The sequence below is a fragment of the Microcebus murinus genome, chromosome 3 (genome assembly GCF_040939455.1).
Source record: "Microcebus murinus isolate Inina chromosome 3, M.murinus_Inina_mat1.0, whole genome shotgun sequence".
In the NCBI taxonomy this organism is placed as follows: domain Eukaryota; kingdom Metazoa; phylum Chordata; class Mammalia; order Primates; family Cheirogaleidae; genus Microcebus; species Microcebus murinus.
Genome location: NC_134106.1, coordinates 98,213,958 through 98,226,697, shown reverse-complemented (window position 1 = coordinate 98,226,697; position 12,740 = coordinate 98,213,958). Strand labels below are relative to the sequence as shown.

The 12,740-nt window shown below is 38.5% G+C and overlaps 1 protein-coding gene across 1 annotated transcript in view; it reads right to left on the bottom strand.

Moving 5' to 3' along the window:
- The window catches only part of LOC105856057 (cytosolic beta-glucosidase), a 110,692-nt gene extending 99,482 nt beyond the window's left edge, over positions 1-11,210 (bottom strand). Inside the window, exon 1 of the mRNA XM_012737486.3 lies at positions 10,763-11,210. Within this exon, the coding sequence (XP_012592940.1) occupies positions 10,763-10,820 (58 nt within the window). The 5' untranslated portion in view covers positions 10,821-11,210. The remainder of the gene's footprint in view (positions 1-10,762) is intronic.
- Positions 11,211-12,740: the final 1,530 nt, after the last annotated feature.

Here is a 12,740-nt window from a genome sequence, read left to right as displayed (position 1 = left end):
TGGACTACAATGACGCCAAGGAAGATTATTGTCTTTGGAGTAAATAATACACTTTTTCCCCAAGTCTCAAAGCCTGTATTTAAATGATTATTCATAGGTGTTGTGGGAGACGTTAAGCCTTAGCTTGGCAATTCCCAATGTAAAAATGGGTAATGTTTCAAAAACCTTGTTTATGAGTCACCTACCCAGAAACTCACCATTGCCTCTTACATTATTTTCCAAATTCCCAGGCCAACCCCCAAATCTATTTATCTCATTACACACCTGAAGAGTATTTAATGACGCCTACCCCCCTTTACAACATTGTTCCTTTGGGTAAATATTCTCCAAATTCCCAGTCAGGTGGCATACAAATACATTTCTACCTCCACTCAGGGGTGCATGGGGAAAGATTAGAGAATGAGAATGAAAAGTGAATGACATTAGATATTCCCAGGAATCAGAATCCAGTTAATCCTATACATACTTTCAAAAAATGCCCTTCTCTAAATGATTATTGTTCATCAGTACCAAAGAATTGTAACTTCCACTATCAAGAGAGATTTTCAGAATTTGACATGGCTCCCACCTCTCTTTGTTACATAGTTGAAACAAAAACATGGCTTTAAGAGGATCTGACATTGAATCTGAAAATATACACCCTCTTGTCTACATTTTCAATTTTCCCCTAACTCCATTAACTGCATATTGTAATTAGTATGCATTCTGAATACATCTTAAGTGGGTACATCATAGGAAATAATTTCCTATTTTGATGCAATTTTAAACCAAATAAATTTACAGTTTCAAAAATATAAAATAAGCCGTTTCGGGTTTAAAAAAAAAAACTAACTTTTTTTTTTTCTATTATTAAAAAAATGTAAAGGATTTTTAAATCTCATTTATTTTGTCAATTGGTTCTGCTTAACATTCTTCAGCCTAGTCCACTCTCAATTATCCACGCTAAGGACGGGGGATCAGTGGCCTGGATAATCTAAACAGCAGACAATTTTAAAAAGCCCTTGTATTTGGCCTGGGCATATTTTACAATCAAATTCTGATTATCCACACTAATGAAAGGGAGAACAGACACCTTGAGAAAGATCCAAAGCCAATATGGATCTGCTCAGCTGGCTTAGGGCACCCCAAGGCAGAAGGCCATATCAAGGAGTAGAAGGAAAACAGCAGGGCCCCAGCTGCTGGGATGGTGACCGCCCACACCATACAAAACATGCACACATAGCTACAATATTCATTTCAACACTTCTCATTATATTAGTCATCTTTAGATACATGGAGTTATGTTCAAACAGCCTCAGGTAAAAAGGCATATTATTCATGTTGTTCCAATAAGTTAATATATTATAATAATAGTTTGTATGCACTACAAACCTCTTTAGGGGGCTGCTTTCTCCCCATCAGACACTGACCCTTTTTCTACCACTACCAGGCTCACAGTAATACTCTTGAAAGAGTAGCATAAAGGGTAAAGATAAAAGAGGCAGTATGCTGCAGTAGAACAAGCTCCAGCCTGGAAGTTTGGAAGCCTGGATCTTCATCCCCTTTTGGTCTCTCTTCATGCTGATAGTCAGATGTGCATTCAAGCAGCACGTGCAAAGGTTCAAAGGCATGAAGGTCATGGCACATTTAAAGAATTGCATGCACTTCATTTTGGTCAAAGAATATCATACAAATCGAGAAGAAGCAAGAGATGAAACTGGGGATGTAGTCATAGATAAAATTACAAAAAGTTTCTTCTTCCATGCAAGAAGTTCAGAAATTAATAGGCCATCGATGGCTAAACCACCCTGTATGGACCTGATCTTGTCTAATCTCAGAAGCTAAGTAGGTTCGGGCATGGTTTGTACTTGGATGGGAGGAGAAATTGCCCTGTGGAAGGTAAGAAGACATTAAAAGTTTTAGAATAATTATTGAAATCCCACAGTTTGCACAGGACTGTTCTAAGCATTTGATATTCATAAACACACTTGATATTTGCAACCACCCCAAGAGAGGTACTATTACAGTTCCTATTTTACAAATATAGAGAGCAAAACCTGCAAAGCTCAGATATCTTCCAAGATCACCTAACTGGTAAGTGATGGAGTCAGTCTGTTTGATTTCAGAGCTTATGCTCTCACTCAAGAAATGGAATAATGTGGTCAGAACTGTAAAAGACTATGTCATGAGCAATATGCAGGAGATATCTGAGGACAGTGAGAGGAGGGGAGGAGACTTTAAGAAAACAAGAGATGGTAAGTTCCAGAATTAAAGGAATGGTCATAATATGGAAGAAGATGGGTGCAATCAAGAGATTTAGAGGAGATAGAATAAAAAATAATTGGTTAAATAAATGAAGGAGTAAGAGGGAGGGTCTAGCATGAGTCCCATAGTTCTGGCTTGGGCACTCACGTGATGGCCTAATAATGTATAAAGAATCACATAACCCTGTGCATCAGTGAACTCAGCTGGAAAACAATCCCTACCAGATAGGCAAGCCCAAGAAAGAACAGCACAACTGGTACCTTTTATTTCTAGTATGATGCTGGAACATAATCATTAAAATAAACAAATGTCCTATCTTGACTGATTAATTTAGTGGTGACAAAAAGTTCATGCACATATATGTGGGCCACTATCTAGAGTCCATACAAATTGTTGAAATACAGCTATTTTTATCTTGTTTCTTGATTTTAAAATATTTGACTCACATTTAGCTTTTTGTGTAACATCCATGTGCATTATAGAAAGATAGGTAAGGGAGAGAAGGCACAGGAAGAGGAGAAAAGAGGCAGAGACATGTTATAGCTTATCAAGATATTTGTAAATATCTTAAGAATAAAAAAACTATTTATAGAAGGCTTCTATCAGGATAAAAAAAAAACAGTGTCTGTGTTCATGTTTAGTCTGTACTCAAACTTTCAAAATACCTCTCTGGATGATTTTTTATTTTATTTTTCACTTGTTTGCATCTTTTAAATGTTCTACAATTATCTTGTACTTCTTTCATAATAAAAAAACTTTTTTCTAAATATATGTGATAACTATCTATTCAGAAGCTTGCTGACACAAAAGAATACACAGATAAGCACTCAGACCTTTACCAATAAATAACCCACATATACCAGTAGCAATGGAAGCAAATATCTTTCATCACTGCCCATGAAGGCAGCTGAGGTCCTGGAAAACTTGCCACATGGAGAATCTGCGTGCTCAGAAATAGAGGGAGGTAACAAATTATGAAAAACGCAAATGGCTCAGATCAGCTGGCCTCAGACGCAGATGACATGTACCCTTTCTTAGCAGAGTACCCGCCTCCATCATGGCCTTTCTCATATTGTCTGGATATTTCACTTTCTCTTGTTATTAATACATCATCTAAAATTCCATTCATTCCATATTACTTCATTTTCTTAGTCTGTTTGGGCTGCTACAACAGAACACCATAGACTGGGTGGCTTATAAACAACAGAAATTTATTCCTCACAGCTCTGGAGGCTGGAAGTCCAAGATCAGGGTGCCAGCAGGGTCAAGTTGGAGTGAAGGTTCCTTTCCTGGCTCACAGAGGGCTGTCTTCCCTGTGTGTTCTCACAGGGGGAAGCAGGTCTCTGGTGTCTTTTTTATAAGACAGGAATCCCATTCACAAGGGCTCTGTCTTCATGAGCTAATCGCCTCCCAAAGGCCCCAGCTCCAAATACCATTGCATTGGAGATTATGGCTTCAACATATGAATTTAGGAGAGACACAAGCATTCAGTCTACAGCACTCATCATCTTGACAAAAAGTATAGGATGAGAAAATTTCCACAAGTTAGGTGTATCAATGACAAAGAGGATGATAATAGTAAGAAGGGAGAATTCACTCTTAACTTCGAATAATACTTCACAGTTGATGAGGCAAGTCCATACATTAATGCATGCTGATAAAGACTTACATGTATGTTAATATTATATTAAAGTCTTTATTTCTAACTCAAGATGAAGAACAGTGTATACATATTGAATTCCTTTCCCTCTCACAACCCTGCTGAAATGACAGTAAATAAAAGAAGGAAACCACAACTGAACTGAAAATTTAAAAAGAGCTCCCATGGGAATAATACAGTTACTAAAATACTTCTCCAGGTCAACCAGTACAGAGAAAAGACCAGGCCTCAAGGCAATCAGCATGGAAATTAGTTAAAGAGTTACCTGTCTTACTGCTAGCCTGTCCAGGTCCTCTCCTCCATACGCAGGGCAGTTGTGCTGCCTTTACCCCGTGTTGAAGTCCCAAGATGTGACTGAGGAGGGCTCCTATCATGGGTACTGAGGCAGTCGAAAAATGTAGACCAAACCTGAGGGTTAAACATGAACTTGAAGGGTAGTGGAGAGAGGAAACACAAAAGTACAAATCAAGCACCCTCTTCCTTAAGATCCTTGTTACCTGGCAGTTATCAAGGTCTAAATCCAGGCCGTCTTCCTCACACATCTTTTATGAGAAGACTGAAGTCAACAGATCCCACCTACTCACACAGAATTCTATTTCTGATAGAGTCGTCCCTGTCTCTGCTAATAGAACTATCTAACTTCAAAGGAAGTCTAAATCCTACTGATAGTAATGAACATATTCTTTCATTCCTAATCATGAACCAGTATATCAGGCATTTGACAAAAACAAGTAGCACAAAAGATAAGGACCACAATAATAATAATAATAAGCCTAAAGATCTCAAAGATGATATTAAAAAAAAGAAAATTAAATTTCTTAACAATTTTTATTATGAATTAACAATTTATACTTATGTATATTTATAGGATCCAAAGTGATGTTATGATTTAGGAGTACAATTTGGAATAATTAAATCAAGTTAGTTACCATATCCATAGCCTCAAATACTTAACATTTTTTGTGGTGAGAGCATTTGAAATTTACTCTCTCAGCAATTTTGAAATGTATGATATTCTATTATTAACTCTGTTCACCACATTATCCAATAGACTGCAAAAAAAATAAATAAATAAAAGATATTCCTCCTAAGATTTTGTACTTTTTGGTATCATCTTCCTATTTCCCCCATCCCCCAGTCTATGTAGCCACCATTCTACTCTCTGCTTCTATGAGTTCGATTGTTTTAGATTCTCACATTTAAGTGAGAACCTGAGGTATTTTTCTTTTTGTCCCTGGCTTGTTTCACTTAGCATAATATTCTCCAGTTTCATCTATATTATTACAAATGACAGAATTTTTATTCTTTTTTAATACTAAATAATATTCCACTGAGTATATATTTCACATTTTCTTTATCCAGTCATCTGTTTATGGACACTTATGGATAATTCTATGTCTTGGCTATTATGAATAGTGCTGAAATGAATGTGGGAGTGCAGATATCTCTTTGAGAAATTGATTTCAAATATTTTGAGTAAGTACTCAGAAGTGGCATTGCCAGATGGAAAACTTAATTTTTTAAATTAGCATTCTTAGGAAGATTTGAGAGCTGATGGTATACAGAAAAAAAAAATGGCTTCCTGCAAAATAAGCAATTAAAGAAGTCATTTCTAAAAGGTAGAAATACAATTTCCATCATGAAAATATTCAATATTGAATAAAGGAGTTGATAAAAATACAGCTAAAGTCCAAACACAATTAAAGTACAGTCATTTGGAAGAAAAACTTGAAGAAATCAACCCAGATCCAAAGAGGCACAAAATGTAAAAGAAAATTTTCTGATATTGATCCAGTGAAATTTAGGGGAAAAAGAGAGAGAGAGAGAGAGAGAGACAGATCAAGAGAGTCGAAAAATGAGAAAGAGAGAGAAGTTAAGTGATTCTCCAGTAGTCCATAGAATCTGATATATTCCAGATGTGTCCCATGCCTAAGCCCAAGGCTGACGTTCAATCAATACATTTAAATGTGGCCCCAATGGTTGTTTATGGCTGTTGTCCAGTCTGATTGGTCAATGCAAGTGCCAGTCTAGACTACACCTGCTGTTTAAAGTTTGCATTTGATTGGTTAGTGTGGGTGGTGTATTAATGGATTAAAATTTGCATATCATCCCTGCCTAAGCCTATGCTCCTTCCATGGTACCTACATCATTAATTGCATAGTACAGTAAAAAGGAGGGAATTTTTGAGATTTTTGTTGATCTCAAATTTGAAACTGGGGGAAAGAAATAAAGGTGATTTCTATCATATCAACTTTTAAGCCATGATCAATTTCATGATAAATATTCACTTCTCATCTTCCTCTTTCTCTACACACCAATAAATAAACAGCCATGCTTTAAGTCTGTTCTCTCTCCTTCTTTCTTAGGTGGTCAAATAGGGAGTAGATCTTTCTATCACTCTTCTAGAAAAATACCAAGGAGATCAATCCAAGGGGTTTAGTAGAAAATAGAATCCAAGACACACAGCCAAAAGTGGTTGAGTGGAGAAAGCAAACAGGACATGGTCTAGAGAAATATGAAGCGTGTGCTGACATCTGAAGCAGGTACATGAGATGTGTCTCTAACTCAGGTTTGTATGGACCCGAGTTTTTAAAAGGACCGGAGAAGAAACAGTCTGTATAGAATCACCATTAACCCGACCCAAAACCACCAAATATAGCTGCCCTGTTCATTTTCCCACTTTTTTCATGGAAAAAATAACCTCAAATTTCCTAACTGTAGGATTCCACCTTTAACACACCAAGACAAATAGATGACCAAAGTCTGAGGCAAGGCCCAGTTTCCGCCAACATAAGACCAAAGTCAAAGTTAAATCGAAATCAAGCACCATATCAGCATCCAGTACAATGTCAGAGGTTCACAACGGCATTCGTAAAACTGAGGTCGTTGGCTCCTCAAAAACCACAAACTCAGATCCCACTAGGAAACATTGACAAAGTAGTTTAGACTTTGCTTAGGATTTGTGGGATTTTGCAGAGCATGTTCACCCCTTAAGAGCCTTCCTGAAATCACTGGGAATTATAAGCTCATAGGAACTATAGAATTGGGTCCTAAATGTCATTTTTGTAGCTCCGCAGGGGCCTACCAAGAAAGTAAACAAGATGCCAGTCAGCTACCTGCTGTTTTTGCTCCCTCCAGCCTAAAACAGAGGACAGAGTCAGCTTTACAAAGGGTTAAAAATCATGGGGAATTTTTCTGCACTTAAAAATATTACATGAGACTCACTTCTATATGTGCCATGATTTTCTGCATTTTCCACCCTGCCTCTTAGTCTAACAAACACATTTTATAGGTTTTACAAGGTTCTTTACAACCCACCTAAAACACATAATTTTCCTCCTGCTTATACCCCTTATTTATTATTTATTTATTAGATTTATATTGTGCTTTCCTCCAAAAGGCTCAAGGCACCACACAGCCAACTCTTATAGAATAAACATTAAACTCTTCTTTAAAATCATAAACAGTGAAGTAGCCAGAGGAGAGGCAGAAGGGAGATGAACAAGGACAGGAAGAAGGAAAGACCATGAACCTGGTGAAATACACAGCCAAGTAGTCTACATGTCAGGAGGCCTAGTGACCAGAAGGCTGGCCTGCAAAGACCCTGACAGTGCCTTCTACTCCAGTAACAGAGCCAAAATAGCTCCATTTTTGTGCAAGAGTGAGGGAGGCTGTGCCAATTATCCCTCAGGGCTTTCAAGAGAGCTTTTGAAAACAAGTGTACCTCCACAGACAACCGTGCTTTGAAAATCAGTGGAAAGAGATACATGGCAATGTTTTCTAACAAATCACCAAATTGTTAGATTTTTTTTACAAATACAATTCATGATCAGTCCTCAGTTCTGCTGAGTGAGTGTTGGCAACTTCCAAAGGCTTTGTTGACTCTCAGAAGCCAAGGCAGCACAAAAGTCCAAAGATTATCAAAATTGAAAAGTGACAGACTGCCCCCAGCTTTTAAATCCAGGCCACATTGATTTGTCAAGGCCACATGTTGACTTCTCATACTGTAATCTAGGTAATGGTGGAAGAGATGGTTAAACAGTAACTTTTCTGGCAGCTACTGGAAGAACTTGTTAAGAATGAGCACAGAGAGAGTATACCCTAATTAGAAGTCAAAACAAAAATGACCATACCCACTAAATGGAGTAGACAATGTACAGAGTGGTGGAGAATGCAGCCAGCAGAAAGAAGATTAACAATGGTATTGATATCAGTATCAGCATTTGGTGAGCACCAGTGCCGGGCACTCTTATGCTCCAGTTACATATGCTGAACTCTTTAATACCCACGGCAAATCTACGAAGAGGGCATGACCATTTTTCAAATTTTACAAATAAGGAAACTGAGGCTTAAATAAATTATTTGCCCAAAATCGCTCTGCTATTAAGTGCTTGAGCTAGGATTCAAACACAGCACAAAGGATAGGTAAGAGCTCCTAAGGTGGAAAACAAGCAAACAGAAGAATCGCTCTCTGAGCTGACAATGATAGAAGGCTGACGGCTCTTGGCAGGGCATGTTGGATCAAGTTCCCTACCCTGAAAAAGCTGTTGATAAAGTTAATAGCAACTTAAAGATCACCAAAAAGACCTTAAAATATGGCAGAAGCAAGCCCAGTGCAGAAGAGCACGGGACAAACTTCCTCCAGGCAGACAGAAAAGGGGAAGCAACACTGAGATCCTATGCAGACAGGAGATCAGAATGGACCAGTCGAGGCTACTAACTGGAAGTTGGTAACTGAAACCCTCTGCATCGTCTCGTATAACTAATTGCATATGTATGACAAGTTCACTGTAGAGTTCTACAGTGAATCATTCTCAGTAATCCTTTTGTGACCCTGCCCCAAATATGAATATCACACAGTGAGCACTTACTAAATACAAGGCACTTGACATACATTATCTTAATTAAATCTTATAGCTATGCTATACGATAGCTACCATAAAAATCCCCATCTTACATATAAGGAGGCACAGAGAAGTTGAGTAACCTGCCCAAAGTCACAAAGCTAGTAAGAAGTAGAGACCAAGCTCAAGTCATGACTGCCACAGTCTGCTACTTCTAGAACCTGATTCTATTCACTCCATCCTAGTGCTCTGCTGTCCCCTCTCTGATTTGCCAGACCTCTTTTGAGGAGGAGGAAACTAACAAAGAGCGATCACTTCTGTTTTTACTCCTACACGGCCAGCCTATTTCAGTCAACCTCTGTGAGCAAGTAGAAATTGTCTGGGAGAGGATGAAAGAAGATACCATATCGTAAGAAAGGTGGAATGGAATCCCTGCTACTCAGGACATCCTCAGACACTCCTTTAAAAGAGCCTTGTGCCACAGAGCATATGTGCGTGATAATATACACAGCCCCCAGGGGAGATGTCTTCTACGTGGCAGATATCAACTTTGTAGCAGATTCCTCATTCCCATGCTGGAGGTGGCAGAAATGGCAATTGAAGTTTGGACTCATAAGCAGCATGAATTGTGCCAAGATCAACATGTACTCTGTTTCTCTGTCTGGAAAAAAAATCTACCCATAGTCACGTGGCTTTCTCCTTCTTGTCCCTTAAGTTTTAGATGAAATGACACTTGTTCACAGAGACTTCATATAACCCTTTATTCCAAGCTTCCATTATCAAGGTAGCACTTATCGTAGCAGTAGTTATTTCATTGATTGGTTTACCTGCTTTTCTTTGTATATTAGTTTTCTAGAGGTTCAGTAACAATGTGCCTCAAAACAGATGGCTTAAACAACAGAAATTTATTCTAGAGGCTTGATATTCAAAAATCCAGGTGTCAGCAGGGCCAGGTGATTTTAGACTCTATGTAGAATCCTTCCTTGCCTCTTCCTAAATTCTGGCAGTGGCCATTGGTCCTTACTGCATCGTTCCAGCCCCTGTCTCTGTTGGTCATGTGGTATTCTCCTTACATGTCTCTGTGTCCAAATCTCCTTCTTCATAAAAAGGACACAAGTTATATTGGATTAACCATTTGCCCTACTCCAGTATGATCTCCACTTAGTTAATTTCATCCTCGAATTTCTAGTTCTGGCCCTCAGAACTGTAAAAGAATAAATTTCTGTTGTTTAAGCCTCATAGTTTGTGGTAATTGGTTGCAGCAACCCTAGGAAGTTACCACCATAAACTCATGTATCTTTGTTTAATCCAGGGCTTTACACACTTATTTGATCCAATCAATATGATTTTCTATTAACAATCCCAAATTCCTTAGGGAAAGTGTATATTGGGAAAGTGTATATTTTAGAAAAGTAAAGCTAATCTTCCTATTTTACAGATGAAAAAAACTGAGTCTCAGGGAGGACAATGTATTCACGTAACTCGTGTGTGGTACGATGAGACCAGAACTCAAGCTTCACAGCCATTCTGGATTCTCTTTGCCATTAGATCTCTGCTCCCCTTTAGTTCTCAGCTGCCCCAGGAACTGGGGTGGTGTACAAGAGTAGGCTCTGTGCTCACCAGAAATAGTACCGGGCACCTTCCCAATGAATGAGGAGTTCTTTGAAGGAATTCACCCAGTATTTTTCCAACCAATATAAGAAATTGTTTCCTTTTTTACGGGGATTGGGGGAATGAGTTCAAGAAACCAAGAACAAAAGCAGCTGGTCCAATGTAAACTGAAGACTCAGATAAGCTTGGACAGAGTGAAAATACAGCTGTATCTTGGTCTTCACCCCCTCACCCCACTAGCCCTTGTGCCTACAGAAAGAGACAAGAGGGAAATTTGGAAAGGGAAACCAGTTTCATTTATAACACATGGACTTTTCAATCCTTTTTTTCTTGCCTCTTTACCCCACCATATTCCCCAGGCATACAGAACACAGCAGAAGTAATCCACTCCAGCGTCTCCTACCTTCCACTTGATAAGCTGCTGTGGCTGCCCCCCATCCAAATCCTGCAGGAAAAGCCATGGTTTCAGAAGCAGCAGACTGGAACCCTCAGCTACCAGGGCCTCAGCACCCTTGTTAGCCAGAGGAGCAGGGCAATTGAGCAGACGGTCTCTCACGGGAGACGGCGTTTCCAAACGCAAATATATAGCGCACGAGAAGGGAACGTGATTGAAGGATCCCACTTGATTAGCCACAGCCTTGATAAGAAATCAGACACTCTGTACAAGGTGAGCAATTGTACTTTCTTCTCCCAGCACTCCCTGATTCTTAACGGAGTTGGATCAGGCTAGGTGCTACATTCCTGCTAGGCAGGGCACCTCCTCACCTGATCTTTTCCGTTTTAAATAACACAAGGACATTGTTTTAAAAAGTCATACAATCCTACCAGAATTTTCCCTTAGCCAATTCATCTCAGTGCTTGATCCCTACTCCCTAGAGATAACCATCTTTAACCATTTCTTTTGGTATTCACTCCCATGTTGTTTAAATATTAAATAATAATCTGATAGTGTTGCTTATTTTTTTTCAGTTTTAGATAATCATTGACTTCTAGGTATAGGTGGAGGTATAGGGGAGGATCTAATACATTGTCTCTCTCTCTCTCTCTCTCTCTCTCTCTCTCTCTCTCTCTCTCTCTTTCTCCTTGTTCCCTCACCTTCCCCCTCCATCCAACATGCCTTTTCTGTTTAAATAAATGTGATATTTACATTACTATGCCTATGTATAGTTCAAAGCTGAGTCATGTAGTATACCATTCTTACATGCAAAGTCTTATTTTCTCTGGGGTTAATCCACTGTCTGCTCTTTATATTTATTTAATTTGCTCTATACCTATCACTAATTAATTCCCAAACACTCTGACAGAAGTATAAATCTCTGAGTTGTTCAAACAACTCTGTTTTCCTGCTCCATTCTGCACTGTTTATTTTTTAGGTCATCGCGGAGTCCACGATCTCCTTCATATCATTCACAGAGACTTCTTCACCTCTGCCACAATCTTTCTCACTCTTTGTTTCTTCTCCCCTTTTATAAACACATCTTCAAATAACTTTCTGATAAACAGGGCACGAGGAGATAAATATTTTGCACCTCTATGGCTATAGAATTATCTTTTGTCTAACACTGCATTTAATATGCAGCTTGTTTAGTACAGGATTTTATGATGAAAATAATTTTCAGTCAGAATTTTGAAAGCATTGGTTCCTGGTTTTCTAGTCTCTAGTGTGGCTATTGAGAAGTTTGATGACAATCCAAGTCCCAATATCTTATTATAACCTGTTTTCATGCCCCCAACCCACCCTCTCTGATTCCCAAGCTTCTATTTCTGAAATTTCACAGTCATGTGCCTTGATGTGGGACTTTTCACCCACTGTGCAAGGTACCCAGTGGGTGTACCACTGGAACGTAGAACGTGGAAAATAGGGTAAACTGGGAGAGGGGTCCATGGGAACTCTACTAGTTTTGCAACCTTTTTTGTAAATCTAAAATTGATCCCAAATAAAAAGTTTGTTAAAATAAAATACCAGTGGAGAGAGGAGTTAAGAATAATCAGAGTGAAGAGGGTTATTTATTCAGTTTTCTCAAGACCACACTAAATCATCCTATATGGTGTAATGACAGGAACACAAGGTTTGGAACAAGGTCTAACTAGGTTGAAATCCTCTCCTCTCCGGTTATCCTAACTCTAGGAAGAAAGAAGTGATTAAATATAAAAGGAAATGTGGGAAGACATTTAAGATATTGAGAGACACATGTTTGGTGACATAAACCTCAAAAGCGCAGGGCAATTTTAAATTTAGTTCTATAGGCATTCAATTCTGAAACAATCTTTATAAATTGAATGAAAATAATAAATACTAAAATATTTACATGATAGAACACTAGATGGCAGTATTGCAATTTTTTTTAGATTTATGAGTTCTATGAAGTGGTATTAAAATT